The 26,619-nt window shown below is 55.7% G+C and overlaps 8 protein-coding genes across 8 annotated transcripts; 3 read left to right on the forward strand and 5 right to left on the reverse strand.

The window, feature by feature from the left end:
- Nucleotides 1-1,100: 1,100 nt before the first annotated feature.
- Nucleotides 1,101-1,649, forward strand: JN550_003908 (uncharacterized protein; the record flags this gene model as incomplete). The annotated part of the gene is made up of 1 exon (XM_049315364.1): nt 1,101-1,649. One exon carries the CDS (start codon nt 1,101-1,103, stop codon nt 1,647-1,649), a length of 549 nt encoding a protein of 182 aa, XP_049173930.1.
- Nucleotides 1,650-2,248: 599 nt separating this feature from the next.
- On the reverse strand, nt 2,249-3,281 carry JN550_003909 (uncharacterized protein; the record flags this gene model as incomplete). Its single annotated transcript, XM_049315365.1, has 2 exons — nt 2,249-2,343; nt 2,477-3,281. 2 exons carry the CDS (start codon nt 3,279-3,281, stop codon nt 2,249-2,251), a joined length of 900 nt encoding a protein of 299 aa, XP_049173931.1.
- A 1,032-nt stretch (nt 3,282-4,313) lies between these two features.
- On the reverse strand, nt 4,314-5,354 carry JN550_003910 (uncharacterized protein; the record flags this gene model as incomplete). Its single annotated transcript, XM_049315366.1, has 1 exon — nt 4,314-5,354. One exon carries the CDS (start codon nt 5,352-5,354, stop codon nt 4,314-4,316), a length of 1,041 nt encoding a protein of 346 aa, XP_049173932.1.
- A 2,811-nt stretch (nt 5,355-8,165) lies between these two features.
- JN550_003911 (uncharacterized protein) lies at nt 8,166-15,157 on the forward strand (the record flags this gene model as incomplete). Its single annotated transcript, XM_049315368.1, has 3 exons — nt 8,166-8,642; nt 8,706-14,976; nt 15,030-15,157. The coding sequence occupies 3 exons, from the start codon at nt 8,166-8,168 to the stop codon at nt 15,155-15,157; spliced, it is 6,876 nt and encodes a 2,291-aa protein (XP_049173933.1).
- Nucleotides 15,158-19,604: 4,447 nt separating this feature from the next.
- Nucleotides 19,605-20,591, reverse strand: JN550_003912 (uncharacterized protein; the record flags this gene model as incomplete). Its single annotated transcript, XM_049315369.1, has 3 exons — nt 19,605-19,661; nt 19,727-20,182; nt 20,388-20,591. 3 exons carry the CDS (start codon nt 20,589-20,591, stop codon nt 19,605-19,607), a joined length of 717 nt encoding a protein of 238 aa, XP_049173934.1.
- A 1,144-nt stretch (nt 20,592-21,735) lies between these two features.
- Nucleotides 21,736-22,696, forward strand: JN550_003913 (uncharacterized protein; the record flags this gene model as incomplete). The annotated part of the gene is made up of 2 exons (XM_049315370.1): nt 21,736-21,803; nt 21,865-22,696. The coding sequence occupies 2 exons, from the start codon at nt 21,736-21,738 to the stop codon at nt 22,694-22,696; spliced, it is 900 nt and encodes a 299-aa protein (XP_049173935.1).
- A 202-nt stretch (nt 22,697-22,898) lies between these two features.
- JN550_003914 (uncharacterized protein) lies at nt 22,899-24,095 on the reverse strand (the record flags this gene model as incomplete). Its single annotated transcript, XM_049315371.1, has 1 exon — nt 22,899-24,095. The coding sequence occupies one exon, from the start codon at nt 24,093-24,095 to the stop codon at nt 22,899-22,901; it is 1,197 nt and encodes a 398-aa protein (XP_049173936.1).
- A 602-nt stretch (nt 24,096-24,697) lies between these two features.
- On the reverse strand, nt 24,698-26,262 carry JN550_003915 (uncharacterized protein; the record flags this gene model as incomplete). The annotated part of the gene is made up of 2 exons (XM_049315372.1): nt 24,698-26,173; nt 26,245-26,262. The coding sequence occupies 2 exons, from the start codon at nt 26,260-26,262 to the stop codon at nt 24,698-24,700; spliced, it is 1,494 nt and encodes a 497-aa protein (XP_049173937.1).
- Between the last annotated feature and the right edge of the window lie 357 nt (nt 26,263-26,619).

Consider the following 26,619-nt stretch of genomic DNA (forward strand, 5'->3'; position numbering starts at 1 on the left):
GAGACCCGGTAACGCTTGACGATCACAGCGGGTCAGGCTACCAAGCCACCTTTTGGGACTTGGCTGCAAGGCGGGAAACCGGGCAACCTGGGTTCGTTTGGGGATGGAAATTGCACTGCGGATCTGGATCTCGCTGATTCCACCGTTGGTGTTACCTGGGTATAGTCCACAGTTGCATATTAAAGTGTGGCGTCCAGGTTCGGGTGGGACTCCTGAGTCCCGCCTTCAAACCCCTGAAGACGCAAATGGCAGTACAACACGCACACATGGCCTGCATGGCTATATTGTTCTGCTTTGCTTTTGGTGAGTTTGTAGTTTGTGGAGGAACTCCCGAATAGACGAACCGTCTGAGCCGAGTTTTACGAGGAGGCAAAACTGCGTTGGGAATGACGTATAGAGTGGATGAGGTGTGCCGGTTCAGCAGACCGTCTCGCGAGTATGGCGTGAAAACTCGGACCGTTTAGTTCGATCGCGCCTCCATGTAGCATGATCAACATCGTCACAGTAGTATCTGGAGCTTGGACAATGGAACGCAAGAACAACAACAACAATTGCATCCATGCTTCACCCCAGTTGAGGAACCGAAATAGATAGCCTCGCTACGAGAGGCCGCATGACGATTAACTTTAGAGAAATGTTTGCCAAGCTTTCTAGGGTGTTTTCCGGGAGCCGGCAAATACGAAGGGATAGCCAATCAAAGCGGCGCACGCACCGTTACGGGCCAATGAGGTGGGACCGGCACCCGAAGATCGCTCCTCGGGACTGCCCGATTCAGCCCAACGTGGTGCCGGTAGTGGCCCTGAAATCTGAACCCTGGATACGAGACTTTGCGAGAGTGGCAGCCGGCTGTGCGGTTATGACTTCATTTCGCGGCGCTTGAGCCTGATCGAGGAGGTTGCCTCTGTGGAATTTGGAAACTGTTAGTCAAGTTGCCGCAGATCGAGAAACATCACATTCGCTATATAAGGCCCAACTCGGCTTCACTGATTTATCTGCCATCACTGCAATCAACACCCTCAACACTAATCAACTCCTAAAAACCAACACATTCGCTATCCCGCACTTCCGAAACATCGACTCTTAATCAACAACTATTCATAATGCAGTTCAAGACCCTCGCCGTTGCCGCCGCCACCGCTGCTGGTGCGTCAGCCCAGAACAGCACCACTCCGTCCGCGTTTGGTGTCCTGTCCATCCGCTCGGGCAGCCAGCTGCAGTACGCCGGCTGGAGCGCCGCCAGCGGTGGCATCTTCAACCTGCTGCCGGAGCAGAAGGTGTCTTGCGACCCCGGTGCTGATGAGAGCTACGCCACCTTCACCATCGTCGACGGCGCTCTGAACCTCTACTCGAACCAGAACCCGCCCCAGCAGCTCTACGTCGACCGTTCCGGCATGGGCATGGGCAAGATCGGCTACACCACCGGCGCCGAGCCCGCCCCCCGCTCCGGCGAGCGCACCGGCTGGGCCGTCACCGGCACCGAGCTGACCTTTGACGGCTCCGGCTTCGTCGCCTGCCCCGGCTACGAGGGTGGCGCCTGGGAGATCTGGTTGGGCGGTGTCTCTGACCACCCTGGCTGGAACTACAACTGCACTGGTGTCGGCGCCCGTATCGTCCCCATCAGCGAGCCCGTCAGCTGCCTGTACGAGTAAAGGGTTTCCTTCGCGAACCAGGACATGTAATTTTTGAGCATGGGGATTGGATTGGGACTAGGATATATCACCTCGCATATGAGCGTTGCCAGGTCTAGCATTTACACTGTACATATTAAGGCGATTCAGCTACAAGTTGATCGTAACCGGCATATATAAAAGCAACTAGAGACTCACAAAATGGAGAAGTCAGCTAAAGTCAATTCATACACAACTGTGTTTTCACCTGTGGGAATTCTCCCACTTTCAAGTCTAAAGGGAATACAATCTCACCCATATTGATAAGCCAACGGTCACGTCGCATTACATCAACGATGAGACGGGTTACGGAGTAAGTGTTGGCAGTGAAAGACTCCATGTTTATTATGAGCTCTCAGTGGGGTAGGCCTAATGTTCTCTTCAAACAGACAAACTTCAATCCCTTGAACCTCAGACTGCTTACTGATTTAATTTGCACACTTCCCAAAAAAGAAAAAAATGACCGTGTCCGTCACAGGCCTTTCGCTTCACGGCGCTTCTCCTCAAGCAATAGTCCATTGATTATCCGTCTCATCTATTGAGCACTCCAAGCGTCTGGTGCATTGCGTGTGACACTCTTCTTACTTTCCAGCGCGCAGCGTGCTCCAAGCATTGGCCATCCTTGATATCTGGCCGGCCGTGAACGACTGGTAACAAGAATCCTGAGAATAATCCACTGGAGCAGAAAATGGATTAGCCACTGGTTCGACGGACTGGAAATGACTGGCAAGTCTCCGACGATATAGTTCATGGCAACGGCCACCAACTAATACTTGACGGGCAGCCACAGGCTTGAAAAGTGCACTCACTGTAGTTATGGATGGGGTCGACACCACTGATGTTGGGGCAGCTGTCCTTGCCCACGGGGCACCCGTAGCTCGGGCTGCTCTCCTGGGGGGTGTCACTGACGAAGTCGCCCGAGCCGGTGCAGCTGTTGCCCTCGAACGGGTGCAGCAGGCTGAACCAGTGGCCGACTTCGTGGACGGCCGTCATGCCGAGGTTGTAGTCGACGAAGTCCTGGCCGGGCATGGTGCCGGTGGCGATGTGGCAGCCGTCCTCGGCGTAGGCCAGGGACGTGGTCGCGGGCGTGGGCGAGGTCGGGAAGAAGCACTTGCCGAACGAGTCGCTGGGCGCGTTGGTGTAGAAGTACAGGTTCAGGTCCTTGTAGGTCCCCTTTCGGTTCTGCTTCAAATAGGTCTGCATGGCGGCGGAGGGAGTGTCGGCAAACAGGCCGCTGCCTGTCGCCAGGTCATTGTTGCGGACTCGGTCGGTGCCGGCGAGAACGAAGCGGATACCAGTACTGGCATAGGCGTTGTTCATGACAGAGAGCTGCGTGGAGAAGAGAGAGTCCGAAGGGTACGAGGCAGAGATGGAGGTGTTTGTAACGGCGTGAAAGTATACTTGGACAGTAATGGTTTGGCGAATGGTTAGGGTTGAGGGATCAACACCGCTCTGGTCCTCGGATTCCTTGAGGGCCTTGATGGCCGCTAGGGCTTCCGCAGAGGGAGCGCTGTCGCAGCCTGGTCTGCGAGAGGCACGTATGGGGAGAAGAGAAGAGGCATAAGTCAAGGTAATAAAAGCCAAGGGCAAGACACGGAGGAGGTTGAGATGCATTGTTTGAATGGGATTGCAGTGATCGGCGTATACACTGTAAAGGTAGAGTCAAAATAATAATGAGTCTGATATAGGTGCTGGGATTTGCTGCATTCACACGACTATAAGTGCTATATGCCCCGTCTATTATACCTTTTGTGACCATCGATCACTCTCCATTTCTTATATAACATGGCCGCGCGTTGATGTCCCAGCGCTGCAGCAACGTGCATATTCTGTCACAAGCAGGACAATGGATATCGCGTCTCAGTCTTCTGTCTGACTCGTGGATAAACCGTCATAGCCACAGCTTATCATGGTGATGGAGACACTCATTGCCCGTCTGATTCGCGAGTTGATGGTTCGATATTCAATAGTCTTGTCTGTGGTCACCTGCGCTTCCACACCGGGAGTGTCTCCTTGCAGATTGGGTCCATAAATCAGCCTTGAAGTCGCTGGATGGGCACACCACCTGCAGTCCGATGACACTTGAGGAAGGACGTCGTGACCAAAAGCAATCGCGCGGATGTGCGGCTGCCTGTCCAATGACAAGGGTCTTGACCAGTGGAATATTTTGGCCCCAAGTGCTCAGCTCCGCCTCGCAGACGCACCAATGCAGCCCTGCAGCCGCAAGGTGTGCCTCGGAGGTTAAGATGGCCAATGAAAATGGACGAGACCCCACGTCTATAGGATTTCAAGGGCGCCGACAGCTGCACCCTGCGCCTAAGAGTGGCAACAAACAGGATGGCAGGATGCCTATTCGATTCGAAACGGGGCTGCGCTACAAGTATTGAAATCCTCGGCCACGGCACTCACATACCCTTCTGGTATGTTGCTCGTCGATCGATAGCTGAAGGTCCAGGCCCTGGCTTACTCGGTATCTTCCACGAATTGAACCCGGCTTATTTTGGGATACGTGGATGCACATTGGGAATCAAGATCCGTGTCACCATGGGCTTGAGAGGTTGGCACCCAACGACTACAACGTCACTTTGCCGATGGAGAGGCTCAAGTCGTGATCGGATCAGGACTGCGGGTAGAGACCCTACCGCTTCATTTGGTGGGCTCGGTCGCCTCCTCGTCGGGGTCCTCTCCAGCTTCGATGGCCTGCTGACGCTTCTTCTCAGCTCGGGCTTTCTTTTTCTCCAATAACTTGTTCAGTGTCTTGGCGTTGTTGAAAACACCGTTGGTGCCTGCTCCGCAAGCAGCGCAGCTCGGGTCCTTCCTATACCGCTGGAGAGCGCACGGCTCGCAGAAGTAGTGGTCGCACCTGGTCCTGATAGGACTCCTGTACGGCCCTTTGCAGATGATACAAGCAAATGGGATCTTCTCCAGCATGGCAGCCTCGGCTGGATCCTCAGCGTCGTCCGCAGCTCCCTGTCGATCCGCGCTGGCCACGACGGTGCCGCCCATGTTCTTGCCTTTGCTTACATTCTCCCACTCCCGATCGAGCTGCCAGCCTTGCTTGTAGTCCTCGCGCGCATGCAAGAACTTGCAGTTGTCCCCAAAGCCACAGAAACCGGTCTGCTTGTAGTCCTTGCAGACGTCGGGGGCGAAGTCAGTCACGGTGATGGTGCGGATGTTGGTGGGCGCCTTGATAGGACCAACGGTGCGAGTCGGTGCATTGGGGTTCTTTTGGATGAAGGTAGTTCGGTTGGCCAGGCCCTTGTAGGTGCCGTCGGGACCCTGAGTTGCGTTGTCGGCAGCATCCTTCGGGACCGGGCGTGTCTTGCCTAGCAGGTTCGCATCCTCTTCGTACCAATTGCTCTGCTTGGTTGCATCGTTGGCGCTGGTAATGGGAACGTTGCGGTCGGCAGAGAAGACGGTGGCGGACTCGTGACGCGAGGTGGCATTGTTCTTCGACGAGGCTGTCACCACGGCGCGGTTCTTCTTCCTTCGCTTGACTCTCTGGCCGGACTCGTCCTCCGAAGAAGTGTAGTCCGAATCGTCAGAGTCGCTATTGGCGGGCGGGGGGGTCGCTGGCCGCTTTCTCAAGTTTGCCTTGGCCTTTGCGCCTCGCTTCTTGAAGATGGCCACCGGGGCGATGGGTGCGTTTGCGTCTGATGCCGCTGCTGTGCCATCCTCGTTGGCCATGGCGATATCGTGCGACGTATCTCGCGACGCTGCTTTGGTCCTCTTGTCTTGCCTGCTCTATCGTTCCAGGTGGGTGAGCCGCGCAGAGAACTGATCCGGTTCTGACGGTAACGCGGACAGCCTTCCTTTCAACTTTGGCTCAGCCTTCTCGACGAGTCGAGTTGCCACACGCGAGTGCCTGACTAATCAAGCCTAGCTTAGCCTCTCCTCTCCTGCGAGTGTCTGGCTTGGTGGCTCGGGTGGCAACGCGGGTAAAGTGACGTATAGCAAGCGATCCTTCGACTTGACGCTGGATAGCCGACAAGCTGACAGGCCTGACAGGGCTCAGCGCTCAAATCGAGCGGGTGCCCTGGTGCCCCAAGATGAAGACCGTTGCTCATCCAGAAGGCCGGCACCGAAATGTGGGGGTCTGCAAATTGGATGGGTCGAGAGCTTGCCCACGGTTGACAGCCACTTTACGCCCAGCACACTGTACGCACTATGATACCTGTGTCGTACGTGTGGGTGAGAACCAGTCCCGTCGCACTGCTGAGGGGAGGTGAGTGCAGTCGTACGGGAGTACAGTGTCAGAGCCCCCGGGGCTTGGTCATCTGACCGAGGAGCCCACCCCAGCTAATGAGGGCGACAGGGAGCTCCCTCGTAGGGTGGCCCAAGCTGGAAAGCTCCAAAATTGGACTCTTCAGCGGGCTTCATGCGCAGCACGGCGTAGCGCAAGCCATTGCCAGCGAGTTACAAGACCAGTCAGCCAGAGCCAACCAGGCGCTGCCTTGATGCCTGTCTCGACACGATTGACTGCCTGCCCAAACACCAAGACAATGTCAGATGCTGGAACCACCACACGGCACTTGCATGTTTGTACAAGTTATGCAAGGCAATCGACCGTACGTACGGTGAGGGTGACGGTGATCGCGGAGATCGGCCCCGGGGTTCATTTGCAGTGCCTGTCCCATCGTGGATCAAACTGTCCCTAATGTACGGAGTAGTGCTACCTAACAGTACCACGTCCTCCGTACTGTACCATAGTACTGGGCACCTACGGTAGAGGTAGTGGCAGTCGTCGTGCAGCCAGCCGTCGCGAGAAATGGCGGCCACCCGCGGCCGGTATATCGTGAAAAAAGAGACGAGCTTTTCAGATGCTGGCCTCGGTAAACAAATGCAAGAGTCATCCATGCATTGGAGTAAACAAACCTAACCAGACGCCCTGAAGCTTGAAGGCGAGTGTTGAGGTAAGCCCCGGCATTGAGCATGGAAATTGATTGCACGCCGGGCCCTGTCAGTGGTGTGTGGCCCTGTGTGGTCCTGGGCTGGCCTGGGACGAACACCTCCACAATCCTTGCACGATCCTGTCCGTGCTGGCATGGTCCTTGATGTTTCCACCGTGCCTCGACAAAACCTCCAGACGGGGGACACGCCGTGAGCATTTTCTTCCTCTTGCTCGATACGGGGCTTACCACGATCTTGACCTTTGGCAACCCTCTCCCGTCCCCCTTCCCCCCTTTCCCCCAGGTCCCTCCGCTCGTTTTCTCTTTGTTCCCATCCCGTCCCGTCGCGAAACACAGTTGCGTCCACCCAGGGAAACCAGCAGCTTCTTCGCAGGCCGCCTCCGTGTAAGTCGGCGTGCCAGAAGTGCTAATTCTCCGGGTCGAGAGCCCGCCGCCCATTGTTTTGGACCAGACGCGTCTCACTCAACACCACACGCATACACACCACCGACACCTCCACGGAACACACCCCTCATTTACCTATCCCATCCCACCACGACCGACCGACCGCCCGACCGGCCAATTGAATCTCTATCTGTCTTTCATTCGTAGGGAATTGGACCTCTTGCCGAACCCCGGTTTCTCTAATCTGTAATAATTCGACTTCGCTTCTGCTGAACGACTGCCCGGCACACATTTTTTTTTTCGTCTATAGTTTTACTTTATCTTTTTCCTCGCCCGCTGTAATCGGCCATTTGCGACTTTCCTGCACTGGGTTTCGCGTGGTGCCCATTCTCCAACGAGCCCGACCGACCCTTTTCTTTGGCGACTTGTTTCGGGGGCCACCTTTTCGACGTTGCCGGGACACGAAAACCGAGCAGAGCAGTCAGTAACTACACTTGCACTCTCTCGCACGACTCAGGGGACACCGGTTCCACGGCCCACTGCGGCGCGTATCTCTCGTGTCACTTTTGAGTTCAACGACGGCTGTGAACATCGAAAGTCAACAAACGAGCCTGTACTTGACCTTTTGGAGGCAGGCAAAAACCCGATCGGTATATGCACAGCAGCGAATATCTCTGCGGGCGTTGATAGCGTACCTACGACCTCCCGGCCGCCATTCTTGGACCCTGGCGCGTTTCAACCCGACCCGACGACATCTGCCGTATCATTGCAGCTGCCACGACGCTGCGTGCACACGACCAGCGCCGCCAAATAGACCACGCCGAGCTCCAGCTCTTCCGCTAGACTGAGCTCCATTGCATCGCAACAGGAGGCCGATCGTTCTCTCTCTCTCTCTGGACCGTCACGCATTCTCCAATCCGTCATCCTCGGGCACATACGCAGTCGCGTCTCGGCTGCTCTTAGCTCTTCCTGCAGGGCCTGGTCTGCTCCTGCCGCTTTCTGCTTTCTTTTGCCGCCGAGCACGACACTTGGCCAGTTTTAGGTAGTTTCGGGGGGAACGACGCAATTATCGCTCTTGCGAATTTCGGAATTCCTGATCTGAGTCCCGCGTAGCTCACTTTGATTTCGGGCTGCATGTCGCATTTCTGATCGCCAGGGGAACTCGCACTTCTCCTGCAGCGGTGCCTCCCCAACAACCGTCATCATGGCTGCTGCTACCGAAGCAGCCGACGGTTCGCCCTCGGCTGCCCCTGCCATGGCCGTCCAGAACGATCCATTTGTCACCAGCGACGCCTCGCCCGTCGAACGGGAGCCGAGGCATCGATACTCAACCTTCGACTCGCACCTATTCACCCTCGGACCCAATGCTTCACCCGCCCAGGCAAAGCGGGCACTGGAGGCACATCTTGCCGAGACAGACCGCCGGATGGAGGAAGCCGGAAAGTTGGGCACTGCCTTGGTCCAGCAGCGGAAAGAGCTGACCCAGCGTCTTCAGGAGGTCGAGAGCCTCCAGGCCGAGAGCGAGCTCTCCTCGGACTTGAAGGAAAAGCTCGTGGAGATTGAGAAGGATTACAATGATGTTGCCAGAGAGAGCGCAAGGGCGTTTCTTCCAAAACCTCGAGTTCCCAGCAACGAGGCTGCTGCCGGATCACCATTCGTGCCCGAAGGCAAAGGGGGCCGGGTAAGCACATCCCACGGCACCTGCGGTTCCATCACACTGCCACTAACATGTGTATTATTCTAGCGCTCCGTCAGTCCGTCCAAATTTGAGGCTCAGGCCACGGGCTCGCCAACCAAGCTCAGCGTGCCGAACCGGAAGCTTCGGAACCAACCTGCCAACCGCATACATGACATTGAGTTCGCCGCCGAGATCAGTCAGTCCCTCATCGTCCAAGTACGCAATCTGCAAGCTCTTCTCGCGGAGAGGGAAGAGGAGCTTCGGGATATCAAAATAGAGAAGTCCAAACTAGAGTACGACGCGGAAGGGTTCCAACAGCGCGTCAAGACTCTGGACGAAAGTCAGAACCGCTACAAGGATGAGAATTGGAGCCTGGAGACTCAGGTTCACGAGCTACTAGCGGCTCAGCGGGAAGCTGCAGACCGCGAAAAGAAGTTGCAGCAGTCCGTCAGCATTCTCCAGGCAGAGAAGAACACCGCGCAGCGGGATCTGGACGAAGTCAAGCTTAGCCACGCGAAACTGTCCGAGGAGCATGCTGCAGCAGTCAAGCACCACGACACCGAGCTCGGTGCGGCCAAGCGCAACATGGTCATGGCCGACTCGGAACGAGCAGCAATGCAACGCAAGATCGAGGAGTTGACGGGCCAAAATCAAGAGCTAGCCAAGGCAGTCTCGTCTCAGAGAGGCAGAACCTTCGATCGACAGGAGATTCAAGGCACAAGTGATGAGGACTTTGCAACTGCCAATGACGACAACACCCCTGAGCATTCCCCGCCACCGTCACCGATCAAGGGCACGCCGCGTCACTCTCTATTGGAATCGGAGACCCTGAAGACTTCACTGCAACACGCCCAGCGCACCATCCAGAGCTTACGAAACAATGTTCACCGCGAGAAGACGGAGAAGCTGGAGCTCAGACGTATGCTGCAGGACGCGCGGGATGAGATCGAGAAGGCACGTAACGATCCCATGCCTGGCCACAATAAGCGCGGCAGCAAGACGTCGTCGCGCGAATTCAAGAAGCCACCCAGGCTCCTTGGTGGTCTCCGCAGTGCTCGGAGTGAAATCTTTGCTGCTGATGACCCTGACTGGGAAGATCACCCTGCATCTTCCAGCCCGGCCCAGACCGTTGTTGGCCACCGCCCGTCGGGCAGCTTTGCACCTGTGCTCGAGAGCGTGGAGAACGAGCAGTTTGACACCGCAAATGAGACCAGCGACCAGGCATTCGAGACCGCCAACGAAAGAGGCACCGAAACCGACGACTTCCATACCGGCGCCGAGGAGTTCTCCAGCGATGAGGATGCCCAGACTGAAACAGACAGTCCGACAAAGCGCCTCACCCTGAGAGGCAAGCCTCCCAACCTCCCAATGGGACTCACCCGGAGCGGCTCAGTCCGCAGCACCGCGTCGACTGAGGACGAGTACGATTATGAGGATAGGCGCACCCCAACCTCCCAACTGCCACCATTGCAAAGTAGATTCCCTTTGAGGGTCAGCCGTGGCGCGAACCGCCGTTCCCGACAGGCAAGCGAGGACCCTACATTCCAGAGCAGCCCGGGCAGCTTTGCTCACAGTGCCGGGGGAACTCCCCAGGGTGTCCAGAGCCTTGCAGCTGAACTCGGTGATTTCGATGGTAGTGACAATGAATCCAACATGTCGGCAACTCCCAGTAGGAGAAGCATCCGCTCGAGGACCGGCTCCATCAGAGGTACCACCGCCTCTCCGCCGCCTCCTGTTCCACAGCTGCCCAGGCCTGCCATGGTTGACAGTGGTATGATGACGGAGCCTGTACAAGACTTCTCGTCCATCTCGATGCTTGCCGTTCCCGGCGCTGAGCGACCTGTGTCCATGGCCACGGTGGCCAGTGGTGTGTCTGAATACAGCGATGCAGGGACTCTCAACATGGAAGAGAACCTGGCTAAGTTCCCGTCCCCTCCTACCTCTCCGCCTAACAGAGACCTCTCCCTCTCCAACGTACACGCCCACGATCATGCAGAGCAAAACAACAAGCATGCTGAGGAATTGGAGGCCCTGAAGCAGGACCATGCCAAGCACGTTGAGACTTTGCACCACGAGAAAGCCGCCGCACAAGCAGCTGCACTGGCAGCCCTTGAGTTACAACACGCGTCAGAGCTCAGCCGCGCAACAGAGGATGCTCAAGCTGCCCATGCCCGGCAGTTGGAGACTCTCTACGCCTCGCATGCGGATGACAAGACCAAGGCTGTCGCGAATGCGGCTGCAAGTCATACATCTGAGCTGAAGGCCATACAAGATGCACATGCAGAGAAGTTGGCCCAGATGGAGAGCGAACACAAAGCCGCTCTCGATTCTGGACTGGAAGCTCTCAAAGCCAGCCATGCTCAGCAACTGCAGTCTTCCAAGAAGGCTAGTGATGCGGCTCATGCCGCAGAGTTGGCAAGCCTCGTGACAGCGCACACTGCCCAGATCCAGTTGGCCAAGAAAGAACTCAATGAAAGTCATGTGAAGGAGTTGGAGTCATTGAAGGCATCCCACGCGGCTCAGATCGAGCAGGCTAAGCAAGCGAGCGACGCGTCCCATGCAAAGGACTTGGACTCCATCAAGGCTACTCATTTGGAACAGATCGATGAAGTAAAGAAAGCATTGGCAGATACTCACAACCGCGAACTTGAGGCTCTCAGCGCTTCACATGCCACACAGGCGGATCAAGTCAAGAAGGACAGCGAGGCAGCTCATGCTGCGGCCATTGCAGCGCTTATTGCTTCTCATTCAGAGAAGCTCAGTGCCTCCACGGCGGAAGCTGATGTGGCTCTCAAGGAACGACTGGAAGCATTGAAGTTAACACACAGAGATCAATTAGAGGCTTCCAGAACAGAAGCCGAAGCAAGACTTGCAAAGGAGTTGGATGCTCTTCGGCTGACGCACAGTAATCAACTGGAGTCTTCTAAAGCCGACAGTGACAAGAAATTCGCTGCCGAACTGGAAGAGCTCAAGGCAGCACACGGCAAAGCATTGGATGTTTCAAGAGCAGATGGCGATGCTATGCTTGCCAAGGAGCTTGAGGCTCTGCGAGCCAGTCATGCTGAACAGCTCAGCAATCAAAAAGATGAGATCCTTGCAAATATGGCACAGGAGATTGCATCTATCAAGTCTGACCACACGCAGCAACTCGACAAATTGAAGCGGGAAAACGATGCAGCACACGCTGCTGAGTTGGCGGCATTGGCGGCATTGCACGCAAAGCAACTTGCCTCCTCCAAGACAGAGTCGGACGTCCACCTCTCCAAGCAACTGGCATCGCTGAAGGACTCCCACGCGCAAGAGCTGGAAACACTTAGGACCGAGCATGCCGCCGCACATGCCAAGGAGTTAGAGAGCTTCAAGTCTGCCCTTGGTAAACAATTAGAGTCATCCAAGTCTGAAGGAGATGCAGCCCATTCAGAGCAAATCGAAGCCCTGAAGGCTGCCAATGCTGAAATCATCGAAGCCCACAAAAGGGACAGTGCTAAAACGCTTGAGCAGGCTTTGGAGTCAGCTAAGGGCAACCATGAACGTCAAATCGAAGCCCTGAAGAGTGACCACTCCGCTGCACGATCAAAGGATTCCGACGAGCTTGCCGCCAAGCATGCAACAGAAATCGCAGCTCTGGGGGTCACACTGGCTGCCGCCAAAGCCAAAGAAATCGATGCGATGGTTGCTAAACACGACCAGCACATCTCAACTCTGCAATCCGAGCACGAGTCGGTGAAGGCAAAGGAGTTGGGCCACATGTCGTCGACCTACGAGAAGCAAATCGAGACGTTGAAGGCCGAGGCTGCTGCGGCCAAGCTTGCCGAACTTGAGCAGTTGACTTCGACCCACCAGACCCAGATTGATGCGCTCAAGGCCGAGTCGCTCGCATCGAAGGAGAAAGAGCTCCAAGACCTGAAGGATAAGCACAAGAACGAGATTGATGCTCTCAATGCTGAATCCTCCTCCTTGAGATCTCAAGGCCTGGATGATTTGAGCGCCACCCATGCAGCCGCACTCATGTCTTTGAAGAGTGAGCACGAGAATGCGATTGCCAAGCTGACGGAAGAGTTGCAAAATGCACACACATTGAAACTTGCAGACCTTCGCACTGAGCACGAATCTGCCAAGGCTACGGACCTGGATGCTTTGAAGTCAAAGCACGGGAAAGACCTTGAGTCTCTTCGGGCCGAGCACGAGACTTCTCGCGCTCAGGAGTTGGAAAACCTCAAGTCGGAGCATGCTGTGCTACTCGCTACCTTGCGCTCGGAACACCAGGCAACCCTAGACAATGCCGTTCAAAATCTTAAAGCAAGCCACGCTAAGGATCTCGACTCGCTTGACAGCAGCCATTCCTCCTCACTTGAAGCTGCTCTTGCAGCCATCAAGTCGGGTCACGCTAAAGAATTGGACGACTTGAGATTGGCCAATGACGCTGCATTGTCAAAAGCATTGGACGTGGCGACGGCCGAACATGCCAAGTCTCTAGACGCCTACCGTGCAGAGAGTTCAGCCGAGCGTGAGAAGCTTCTCGCTAGCCATGTTATGGAGCTCGAGGCCCTCAGGAAGGCCCTCACTGTGACGCGTCCGACGCTGGGCTTCTCGTCGATGAAGAGTGTTGCGACTGAGCCGATTGAGGAGCCAGAGCTTCTCCGCAGTCCCAAGCGGGAAGGATTCATTATTCCTCGCGAAGAGCAACCGCACACGCCGTTGTCGTCTGACGTTGGAGCGTTCGGAAAGAGAAGCAGGGATACCGCTGTTCCGTTCATTGCTGAAGACGACACACGCCAATCCCCAAGCGCGGCCGCTGGTCCCGAGACACCGGAATCCCAGCGACCTTTCAGGGAAATATCGACCAACACTGATGCGCGCTCTACTCGGAAACAAGCTACACCAACTGCTGATCAGAGCTCCCAAACCACACTCACGTCCGATGGCATCGACCAACTGCTGACCAAACCCTCGCGTCGCTACTCTCGGGACTCGTTGAAGATCGCAGTACCCTTCGACGACGGAACTCCGGCCACTGTACGCCATAGGCGGTCGCAAGAAATTATCGGGAGCCCTTCCAAGCTTAAGGGCAACCCGAGCGATTCCGGGGTCCTCTCCGCTCCAGGACCAGTCCCGTCTCGACGACCTGGTAGCTCGAGCAGCGTGCGAAGCTCACAGCAGACGATGCCGCCGTTGCCTCCGAATCACCGGGAAGCCATCGAGGCTGCCCGTGGCGGATCTTCTCACGGTGCTAAGGGCGCCATGGGTCCGCCATTACTGCCAGCATCAGCATATAAGAACCCTGCTGCTCGGCCTTGGACGCCACGGGACAGACCACAGTCGCCGCTCTACGCCCATGGCACGACCCCCCGGGCGATCAGGACCAACTCCTCGCAAGGGTATGGAGACGTTCACTCTCCTACCAGGTTGACAGCTCGGAGTAGGCAATCTTCTGTCACATCGTTTGCATCTGAAATTGACACAAGATTCAATATGCCAGGGGAAATGGGCATGGGCGCATCAGGTTTCGTTGGTCCCAATACCGATCCTCGCATGATCCAAGCCATCACGCAAACCATGATTGGCGAGTATCTTTGGAAATACACGCGGAAGCCTGGCAGAGGCGAGATGTCTGGCAACAGGCACAGGAGATACTTCTGGGTCCACCCGTACACACGCACTCTATACTGGAGCAACCGCGACCCATCAACTGCGGGTCGATCTGAGCTGAAAGCCAAGAGCGTACCGATCGAGGCCGTCCGGGTCGTTGCCGACGACAACCCCATGCCACCCGGCTTGCACCGCAAGAGTCTGGTCATTATCTCCCCTGGAAGAACTGTCAAGTTCACATGCACCACCGGTCAACGTCATGAAACTTGGTTCAACGCCCTATCCTATTTGCTGCTAAGGACAGGCAATGAAGGCCAGACAGATGCCGAGGAGATGGCGGGAAACATAACCCAGGAAGATGTCGATGAGTTCAACCCGTCGATTGGCCAGCGCCCAACAATTGGAAACCGACCACCGCCTTCCCTTTCATCCTACAACTCGCGAACGACACGAGTTGAGTCGCCAAATGTAGACATGTCTATTGGCATTCCAACCTTGACCCCGACTCATGAGAGAACATCAGTTAGACCAGGCACGCTCACCCGACTGAGCGGATACTTGAGTCGAACCAGCACTTCTGGCAGCCTCTTCAACAGCTTAAGAACCAGGAGTCATGGAGGCCACGGACATGACAGCGCCATATACGAGGCGAGCGAGGTGAACGATAGTGCCGAGGAACTGCGACAAATCATCGAGCAACAGGACAGGGAGGCAGATAGGCTGGAAAATGTGCGAGCGTGCTGTGATGGTAAGTCTTCTTTGTTGATGTCTTGACTGAATTGATAGGCTGACTTATGGCAGGCAAACACGATGTCGGCACATTGTCACATAGTACCAAGAGGAGTCGCAGTGCTCTGGGACACTCACACTCGCATACCCACCACCCGACCACTACCACGCCTCTGGGCACGGTTAGGTCCAGGGGTTAAGTGCATCCCGAATGTGGCCGTGTTGGTTACTCATGTTCAGACTGTACTTCAACATACCCTTCTATTCTCATCAATCGTTATATCTGAATTCGCAAAACACATTTTGGCGCAGACTCGCTGCTACGAAGTCCCACCATGGACTGTTACGACTCGACGACTTTCCTTGCATTGATTCACATTTTCCATTTATCGAAGTCCATTTCGCCCAAATGTCATTTCTAACCGACATTCAAAACTTGCACTAATCATATACCCACTCCACACATAACCTTGCGCATACACGGATGGCATTGCAGGAGTTAGTAATGTTTGTCCTAATCTTCGGCACCGGAGACGGGCGTAAAGGGAGGGAAGCGAACCAGTCTTTGGTCATTCAGTTCACTCGGTGTAATCTGCATGTTGAAAACATAAGCCGCACTTTGCGATCGCGTTGTGCTTTCTTCTCAGCAGTCAACAATACGGTTATGTATTTGATTTTTCTGTGTCTTGCAAAACACAGCCTGCCGGAAAGGACGGGATGGCGCAAGACCCTCTTGACAAATAGGAGTAAATAGTTGCAGGGATAGAACCGGTTGTTGAATGAGATTCTACCTTTTTATCTTTCATGTCTCCAGATGCACATGTTCACGCTGCCTCGCTCTGAGGAAACAGAGTGGGACAAAACGCATCGCCGCGCGGTCGCATGTGATGCAACGTGCTGATCCTCGAACATGCGGCCCCGAGTCATCCAGGTAGCTCTCATGGCACAACCTTAGAAAATCTCTTAGAAAACGCTTTACTTGCAGATCACACCGGCTGGCGCTGCAATTTCATCGTGGGATTTAGCCTCACCCTGAACAGCTGTGTGCTATGACTTTGTAGTACCAGTGTGTCGAAAGCACTTCTACAATGCTACATTCGCTCAAGTTCAGAGATGACCTTTTGAAATAAGAGACATTGGTACATTCTACGGCCAGGTACGATACGACTATGCGCAGGAGCAAGACTCGTATGCACATTTCGATAGGGCCAACGTAAAGGCACAAACAAAATTGCTGTGTTTCACCATGACGCTGGAGTCCTGCAGCGGCGTTATGCTGGACGCATCTCAAGAGGAACAGTGCTGTCTGACTGCAACTAGAGGTAGGCACTCGTAGATATGGCAACGGACCTGATTGGCTAGCTATGGTCCTAGACCTGCTGAGACCACTGGCTTTTCATACAGGCCGAATGAAGCGAGCACTTGCGTTTACCATATTCCACTCTTGCAGTTGGAGACCATATCAGGAGGTCGGCGCTAGTGACACGTTGCGCATACTTTGGGGAGCAGGTCACTATAGACATTAGGATATACGAGACAATACCATACGGCGATGGAGAAGCAATGAACTGCAACATTGCATGCATGACTGTATCTTGGCTCACATCGAGCATGAACACAGACGATCCTCATGAACAATTGAGATATTGTAGGTTGAGATGCCGGAGGTGCCTGAAAAAGGATCGGCGCTCTACTCCCCCCTGGATCCTGCCTGGTCATGAGAGACCAATAAAGTCAATGCAACCAGAACGGGATATAGTGGTTCATGACGTGAGATAAGCTACCCTTCCTCTTTACGTGCACTACTGTCAGAGATAGATGGCGATCAGATCGGTAGAGAGTTAAACCTGGCATTCCCGTTGGATCTGCCCGAGGTATCCCTTCGTACGGGCCGGCTGGTGGGCTGAAGGCGAAGCACACATCATCGAGTCTGGCCTCAGCAGCCTCCGCCTTGCTCTGAGGCAACGCTCGGCAAGGGTCTCCTGCACTGGCATTTGAGAACGGGCATAGGATGACTCAGGACTCGACGGCACTCGTCAGTCAACGAAGGTACTCTTATCAGCCTCAAGACACTGAGTTGCGGCCCTGATGAGTTTGCACCTCGTGTCTTACACCACCACCACACCTCGGGCGGATGGCATGTCCCGGCTGCAGGGCTGATGCCAAGCATCCACCTGGCGTGGGTAGAACCCTGGGGGGTCGGCATTGGCTGGTGGGTGGTTAGCTGAACGGGCCCCGAGAGTTTCAGCGGCCGCCACAGGATTCAGCTCTCACTGTATTCGGGGCAACCAAGCGCAGCCTCCACTAGGCCGTTCTATTTTTTGGGGGGGAATCGGCTTCTGGCGAGCCCGGTCGGTATGTAGTCACCGAGGACCCCAGCACTGGTGGGTGGCTGGGGTTCGGCTTTAGACAGGTTGGCCATTGAGTTACCTAAGTTAGGTCCATGGGAATGATGGGTCATCGCATCCTGATTTCAGAATGTCGTCGGCAGTGACAAATGGCTGTCAGTCGCTCTATGCAACACAGAGTTTCCCCCTGCAGTCACTGTGCGTGTGGCACCCCACGGGCGGCTGGGCCGGAGAGCGCGCAACGTATGGATTATCCCGATCAAGCAGCGGCGAAGAAAGCGACACAGCCACTCGAGGCGAAAGTCTGTCTATGCACAACGCCTTTTAAGCCGCGTCATGGTCCGGGGGCTCGCAGGTCATTGGCCTGCATCCCTACGTACTGCCACGATTGTGGCTGCACACGAAAACATACGTATGTAGTCCAACAGGTAAACTCGTGTAGTCTGCTGATGGACGACCCCGAGCATGACCACAGGGCTGGGATGGATGTGTCTAACTCACAAGTATGCTGGAGCTTGGCACCACCCCCATGCTCCCTCCCACCCATGTACTTCGTACCCACGGTTAGGCCGTATCCGTATTTCTCTACTTCTGGGCTTGCCTTGCACAGCACTAGTTTATCCTTAAATGTCTATTTCCGCTGCCTGTATATCTTACAGAGGGTATTTGAGATTCTCTTCCCTACCTTTTCTGTCCTGCATTGCATTCGGTCTGTTTCATCCCTGATTCTCGATCTCGACTCAACTTCAACTACTTAGAGGTTGCATACAACAGCTCACCTTGGTTGGCGCCCGTCCTTTTAAACACACCAGAGGCCTTGACGTCGTCGTTGACAGCAAACTTCCGGGTCCATCTTCACTGATATCAAGTCGGCACCTCGATTCCATCCCTACGGTTTCGACTACGAACTTTCGAAATGCAATTTGGCATCATCCTTTCGGCTCTTGTTGCCGTCGCTTCTCTAGGGTTCTCTGTGCATGCCACACCGATACGTTGCGCGGATGTAAGTCACACCGAGCCTCGTTCCTCAGACTGAACGGATGCTGACATGCATAATCAGGCGGTCCGTGATGGTATCCTCAACGGGAAATTGCCGCCAGAGTCTTGTTGCAGTTATGGTAGATGCAAGGGCGACGTACAGACGGAGTCGGGCTAGTTGCTAGGCAATGCCAGGAGGTCGACAAGGCCTCGTGACGGATCAACGAACACTCTTACGACCCTTTCATCACAACAGTATATATTTCCTCGCAACACACATACCAGCATACCAGCATCTGCATTCGGCGGCGTCACTTTGGGTTTCACGAATCACATCAGCGAACGGCGTTTTGGGAGCACTATCGGTGGAAGACAACTACAGAGTTGTTCATCAAGCATGGAAGGAGGCAAGGTCGTACGACCTGACCCGGCTGTTACCAGCTCTGGGATGGATTCGGCCGCCAGACGCAAGTTCGTGCCTCATGAACCTGTAGCCCCGGACACGGACACTCGGGTTGCTCCGCAGGCTGTCGGCGAGGCAACTGTCTGATTTTGGCGGTGTGCAACAACACGCGATGCACTCCATCAGGGGCATGGATCTTTTGCGGCGTCCACGGGTGTAACCGAACAGAACCATTCGGCTCTCGCCAAAGTGGGGAGAAACAATAGCTGCGTGCTGGTATCTCGTACCCGCACGGGCTATTTGGGCTGCACATACATAGAGCACAATACAAAGTATGGCTTATCAGCTTCCTGATTCACCACTGCCTTATCTTTATTGCGCCTTGGCGTGAAAGTTGAGGATATCGGCGACTAGTATGGGCGCTCGCCCACGTGGGCAGAGGTCCCGGCGAATCGTGCTCTTTGAACATTGAACTCCGGCGCGAGATAAAATCTACTCTAAAGTCCGGCTATTGGGCTGGACGGAAGAAAGCGAGACGCTAGACAATCAGAGGGCGCCACAATTTCGTATTTGATCAACGGTCTCGTAAAGCTTATCCCACGAGCGGCACAAGCTATAGATGACTCAGATAACAACGATCATCCACCAATCAAACTCAAAAATCTCGAACAGATCAAAATGCCATACGGGGTTATTATCAACGGTCACGTATCAGCCGCACATGCTCAAGTGCCTGCGTTCTGATATTCCGAATACTTGACGATAACTGCCCGCCCCACATACGGGTCGTCTTCACGCCTTGGGTCTGCAGGTTCTGATTTGACACTCCGGGACCCGTGTACACCCACGGGCACCAAGAAGAAACGGCGTGCCCAGCATGCTAAACTTCCATGCGGAAGGGAACAGCCTCTGTCTTCATCATTCCGAAACCCCTGAGGTAAATGCCTTGCTGTCAGTTACAAAGCCGTAGGAGTTCTGGCCGCATATTAGTTCTCGAGAAAGCCATCGCTGCATAAGGATTCTCAAATCGTCCAACCTACCGAAACATTGTACCCGCAGACATCGTGTCCGTTGACAGTGGTCGTGGCACAGCAGTCCGCAAGCATGATGCAATCCCAGCCCGCAGTGTAGGCGTTCGTCAGAGTCCCCAGGACGCACTGGTCGGTGTTGACGCCAGTGAAGAGCAACGTCCTCTTGCCGCTTTCCTCGAGGTACTTCCACAGCGGCTGCTTCTCGTTCCACATCCCCGACATGCGGTTCTTGGCGCAGTGCGTGTCTTTGGGGCTGACCGCGGCCGCCAGGGGCGGGTATATCTCCGAGTTCCACTCGCCGGCCACCAGCATCCGCCCCATGCCGTCCCCGAGGTCAAACCCGAGACCGTTGCGCGGCGGCTTGTCGTCGTCCTCGTTGATGCGGGTGCGCGCAAAGCTGCGGGCGACGCTCGCTGGCATTGTAGCCAGGTCTTCATCCGTCAGGCCCCAGTTCAGCCAGACAACCTAGCCGATGTCAGTACGCTTGAGCCCAAAGTAACATTCGTGGCTCAATGTCATGTTCACTCCGCCGATCTTCCAGGCGGGGGGCTAGGATTCAGAGGCATCTGAGACCGCGGATTTGACTTGCCTGGATTCCCAGCTTCCTGCACTTCGCAATGACAGACAAGGTGGGATCCACCGTTGCAAGCCCAGTGGGATGACTTCGAACCTTCGAGTCGAGAAAGTAGTTCTGCATGTCCACCACGACCAAGGCCGAGACATCAGGATTGATGGTAACCGACGTCTCTGGCGGACCCTGTGTGGTACCAATGGTGAACCTGTTGGACCCCCCGCGGCTGAGGTCGTATCTCTTCGAGCTTCGAATGTAATGCCATTGATCGCCCCTCGGCCCGAATGTTAGATTTGGTGCCATTGTTATATTCTTCCAAGTATTTCCAGCAGAGTAGAATTCAAACTTGCCCGCGACTTTGTTACTATACTATGTTTATCAGTTTGGCGATGCGAGGTAAGTATTGCCAGGATGATAGATAAGGAGGATGTCGGTGCGTCATTCCCCGCTTTCGATGTCGTCCCCCTAGGTCTGCATGCATCGTCTGTCTCCTAGACAGACTTGGAACGGCTCTGTGAGTCCGCAGCTTTGCATGGCATCCAGAGGCGGATGCGAAGCTCAAGGATTGATGCTCTCTATGAGCCACCCATTATCCTGGTGCACTTTGGTCAGAGGAGGTGTGAGGTCCAAGAATGGTACTATACGCAATATTCCACTGAGCCGTGCGTCAGGTCACAGCCAGAACCACACTTCTAGAGTCTAATATAGTATCACTTGATCATTAACACCGGCTTCTCGTGACGTGATAAAACTGGACCTGCGCCGCTAGAAACAGTAAAGAGCTGTGCTATCACGGTGACCTTCATTTTTAGGAAGACAAAGAGACACCGTATTCCAGAGTTTGTTTCTACATTTTCTTCCCCTGCCAACGCACAATGGGTCGCCAACAGACGCCAACTAAAAAGAATGCTTGGAGTGTCGAATGGAAAATTTGCCGGATAGCAACCAAAATATTCATGACGGTCAAAAAGAATGATAGTCAATGCAGGGATCGAACCTGCGATCCTCTGCGGTTACAGTTGATTTTGTAAAGCAGATGCCTTAACCGCTGGGCCAATTGACTTGTTGATGAGAAAATTTCGCGTAATCAGCTTATATATTAGTAGTACAGCTTGGCGGAGTAAAAAGTTTAGGCTCTAAACCCGGCTCCGGATTGCGATAGGTACCTCGGGTGAAAAACAAGGTACCACTCACATCGTAACTCCCCTTCCTGTTCTGATCGTTATCGCTCACATCGACGCTTGATTTTTTGTCCGTGATCCGCGTCGTGGTCGCTCTTCTCGTCTTTGTCTCTACTGAGCCACCAGCGCAAGTTGATGGTTGTGGCTGAAAAGCTTCTAAGACCAGGGAGGAATATTATAGCTACGGGTCATACTAACCCACTTTGATCTTGTACCTAAAGTAGCTCCGTGGAGTCTGCCAGATTCACAAACTGAACGCCGCAACCATGAGGGGTGCAACGACTTCTACAACTGTCCTACGGCAGAGCAAAGCTCTATACAAGCTGGTAGCAAGGTGGGACAATCCAATTGGCCACCGATTGATCCAACAAGTTCGCATACTGACCGCCTAGCAGCCCTCAGAATGTCACACGACCGGCCGCCGCCCTGAGCGCCTCGATGGGCTGCTCCAGCCATTGGAGCTTCGCCCCCAGGCCCTTCCACACGACACCGGCCTACTTGAAGAAGGGGAGAGGAAAGGCGCGCGAGGAGGAGAAGGCCCCGAGCAATGCCAAAGAAAAGCGAGCCGAAAAGGGCCGGTCCAATAAGGACACCGAAGCCACAGCCGACGCCTCCTCGTCGCCGGCGGCGTCCCAACACCCGACGCCCTCGGCCGAGGACCCGCTCGACTTCGCCGACGTGCGGTCGCGGCTGGCCAAGGGCTCCGAGTCGGCGCTGGACGCGCTCAAGAAGCTCAAGGCGGGCGGGCGGTTCAACCCGGACGCCATCGGGGCGCTGCGGGTGCAGCCGGACCGCAAGGAGGGCGCGACGTACCCGCTGCGCGAGCTGGCGCAGGTGGTGCCCAAGGGCGGGCGGACCATCAGCATCCTGGTGCACGAGGAGGCCTACGTCAAGCCCGTCATGAGCGCCATCCAGGCCTCGCGCGACTTCAACCAGCAGCCCCAGCGCGACCCGGACAACGAGCTCGAGCTCGTGCTCAAGATGGAGCTCGAGAAGCGCGAGGACGTGGCCAAGCGCGCCAAGGCCGTGTGCCACGACTGGCGCGAGCGCGTCCGCCAGATCCGCCAGAAGCGCGACAAGCTGCACGCCACCTGGAAGAAGGACGGCCTGATCGTGCCGGACCTTCAGAAGCGCGCCAACACGGAGCTGGACAAGGTGATCAAGGCCAAGATCGCCGAGATCGATGCTGCCGAAAAGGATGCTTTGAAGGCTGCGGAGGGAAAATAGGAAGTCGATCTGCCTACCCTTCCGTCGTGGGCCAGTCTAGTTCGGGGAACTCTGGTGGAAAGGATGAAAGTTGTGCGAATAAAGTCGTGCTTGTTTATATGTACACTAGTCTAGACAGGGTTTGTTGGTACAGCGTTTTGCATGATGCTACAAGATGGCCCATTGCTCTCTATTTCACATGTCGTCCCTCTGAACCCACTCCTCAAGCCTTCTTGCCCTTCGGCTTGGGAGCGCCGCCCTTGGGCGCCGCAACCAAGAGACTCCTGACCTTGGCCTCGATGCCCCTCTCGGCAACCATATTCCATGTGCCGTCCCTCTTGACGTAGCTCTGGATTGTACCAAAAGCATCTGTAGATGGGGCAAACTTGGGGCCCTCGTACTTGCCCTGTAGCGCCACGTTCAGGACAGCTGAAGTTGTCTCCTGAGGCGGTGCTTTGAAGTTGAAGTTCCCAGCCTTCTCGGTCCATGCCTTTGCTTCAGGACTGGGGAAGAAGATGCCTTCGCCCTCGGTGTACAGCTTCTTCGCATCTCGAGGGTGCGTGTACTCGTCGGGGTGGTATGGCTTTCCACCACCAAGCATTCTCGCCTGGAAGAGGGTAGTGGCGGTCTGCGAGATGGGCGCGCTGGAGGCAACCGCAGGAGAGTAGGCGGCGAGATCAGCAAGCAGCTCCTTTGGGGCCATCGGAGTGTACGTATGGACAACTCCACATTCGACCTTCTCGACGTAGGCAGAAACTTCAGGGTCCTCCTCCCCCATGTTCTTGAAACGCTGGTATTCTTGGTCGTCTTCTTTCTCCTCTTGAGTCCTCCGCGGTCCCCTCATCGGTCGATCGTCACCGCGTCCTCTGCGAAGGCCACGACCGCGGCCACCTCGGTAGCCTCCTGCACCACCTCGGTAGCCTCCTGCACCGCCCCGGCCGCCTACTGCACCACCTCGTCCGCCGGCTGCGCCGCCTCGGAAAGCACCCCCACGCCCCCGTCCACGGAAACCGCCGCGAATGACTGCACCAGATGAGGCTGCTGAGCCACCGGGGCCCTGGGCCTTGTTAGGACCGGCGAAACGGCCTTGGATCCCGCCTCGTAGACCACCGCCGCGTAGGTTGGCGATGGTGATGACCTTGGGCATTTCGGGGGCTCGAGTGGCGGCGGCTGGTCTGCTGGCGCTGGCGCGGGCGGCCTGGGGCGCGGCACCCCTCGCAGGCTTTCTGTCCTCGTTCATCGCAACGAGCTCGCTGGCGGCGGCGGCGGACCGCTGGCGACCGCTCGGCCGTGATGGCTTGTCATCGCAGCGGGCCTGTGCGATGGAGAACTGGCGGAGGGATGCGGCAATACCCTCGCTCAGACGCGTGAGCTCTGGCCTGCCCCGGCCGAGGGTGGAATGTATCGGGTTCCGGATCATTGGGGCGATTGGCGTGGGAGCTGTTGAACTCGTGAACTGGCCCCGAGAGATGGGAAATTTCGCGATGCTGAAAATCGGAGTGGGCCCCCAGGCTGGGACCAATGGCCCGAGCTCCCCCTACAGAAAAGGCGGCTTAGGTAATGCTGCCACCCCTTTTACATGACAGTCAGTACCTCCCTCACTCTTCCCACAAGAAACGCCATTGAAGAAGCGGGACATCAGTGCTGAGGGTACGTGTTCGCATGTTATAAATTAAGAAGTTATCCCCGATTCGCAATTGTTTCGCGCCCAAGGATGCAAATCGCGGGCCGTGGGTGGCAGTTGCCGTTGCGGGCATGTACTACAGCGGTTATCGAAGTCACATGCGCCGAAGTGGTTGCAGTGCGGTTGTAGATGCTCACATTAAACTGGTGATCAGAGAGAGATGTCCCGGCTCTAGAGCGGCTAAGCGTATCATGGGATTGGGTATGGCAGAGCATTCTTGCGCAATCATAATCATTGATGCAGAGCAATAACTCCAGGTAAATATACAACACATGCTAGGTATCAAATTCCATCACTTCCTCAACGTACTCCATAAATATTGGCTGTGGACCCCGCCGTTACTCCTGGAGCGGCTTGCCCATACCGCCATACGTGATCATCTTGATATGCTGGTACTCCTCAATACCGTACTTGGATCCCTCGCGTCCGAAACCAGACTGCTTCACACCACCAAACGGCGAGGCAGGGTCGGAGATAATGCCAGTGTTGACACCAACCATTCCCACCTCCAACGCTTCGGCGACGCGTGTGACACGCTCAATATCCTTCGAGAAGAAGTAGCCAGCCAAGCCAACTTCGGCGGCGTTTGCCAACTCGACGACCTCCTTCTCGGTGGCGAACGGGAACAGACCCGCGACAGGGCCGAACGTCTCCTCGGTCGAGATGGCCATCTCCTTGGTCATACCTGTAATGACGGTAGGCTGGTAGAAGTTGGCACCCAAGTCAGGCAGCGGCTGACCACCGACGATGACGGTTCCGCCCTTCTTCTCGGCGTCTTTGATGTGAGCCTCGACCTTGCTGACGGCACGGTCGTGGATCAGGGGCCCGTGAGTAATACCCTCATCGAAGCCGTTGCCAACCTTGAAGCCCTTGACCTTCTCGGCGAACTTCTTGGCAAACTCGTCGTAGATGCCCTTCTGGACGTAGATTCGGTTCGCACAGACGCATGTCTGGCCAGAGGAGCGGAATTTGGATGCGATGGCGCCTGCAACTGCGGCGTCTACATCCGCATCATCGAAAACAATGAAGGGCGCGTTGCCGCCCAGCTCCATGGACAGGATCTTCAACGTCGAAGAGGCCTGCTTCATGAGAAGCTTACCAACGCCCGTGGAGCCCGTGAAGGATACCTTCTGTATCGTGGGGTGTGTGGTCAAGACTTCACCGACCTCGACGGTGTTCTTCATCGCAGATATGACGTTGACAACACCCTTGGGGACTCCAGCCCGGTGAGCGAGCTCGGCCAGCGCCAAACTGGTGAAGGGAGTCTCGCCGGGGGATTTGCACACCGTGGTACAGCCTGCTGCCAGGGCAGGACCGATCTTCCGCGTGATCATGGCAGCGGGGAAGTTCCACGGGGTGATCAACCCGCACACACCGACGGGCTGCTTGAGAGTGACGACGCGGTTTCCAGGCACGGTCGCAGGGATCGTGTCGCCGTAGGCCCGCGGGGCCTCCTCGCTGAACCATTCAAAGAAGTTGGCTGCATAGCTAACCTCGCCCTTGGCATCTGCAAGCGGCTTGCCGTTCTCCCAGGTGATCAGTGTTGCCAGGTCCTCCGCGTTCTCGACCATTAGGTCGTACCATTTCCGGAGAAGCTTGGCCCGCTCGCGGCCGGTTGTGTTGCGGAAGGACTTGAAAGCCTCGGCGGCGGCAGCAATTGCCTTCTCGGTGTCCTTGGTGTCGAATTCGGGGGAGGTGCCGATGACCTTGCCCGTTGAGGGGTCATGAACCTCAAAGGTCTTGCCCGAGGCGGCCTTGACCCATTCGCCGTTTACATAGGCGACATCGGTCTTGAAGAGGGAGGGATCCTTGAGCTACAGCAGAGAGGGTCAGCTCCATCCAGCTCGGTCACAGCCAGATCAGGCCCGTGGAGTCGGCTGCTTACCTTGGGTACTGGAGCCATGTTGGAAGCTTTTCGGTTTGTTAAAAGAGGCAACGTTGTTCTCTGGAAGCAACTCTTGGTGGAGGGATATCTTGCGTTGGACGCGACGCTTCTTTGTAGACTGCGCAGTAGACTCATGGTACACACACGCAATTGGAGTGGGAACCGGAGGCGAGTAGGTATTAAAAGGTGGGAACTGGGCCTTTTAGTGGAGGGCCGGAAGGTGAGGACTGCCCGGGAGGAAAAGGACTGAATCGGACTGACTGATAGCCTCGGAAGGGATGGTCAATTGCTTGACTGATGGTTTGCTACTGGCTGCGGGCTTGGGGATGCTCTCCGAACAGCTTCGCCTACAGTCTGCAGATACCGGGGCGCTAT

This window comes from Neoarthrinium moseri (genome assembly GCF_022829205.1).
Source record: "Neoarthrinium moseri strain CBS 164.80 chromosome Unknown scaffold10_Wmoseri_CBS_16480, whole genome shotgun sequence".
In the NCBI taxonomy this organism is placed as follows: domain Eukaryota; kingdom Fungi; phylum Ascomycota; class Sordariomycetes; order Amphisphaeriales; family Apiosporaceae; genus Neoarthrinium; species Neoarthrinium moseri.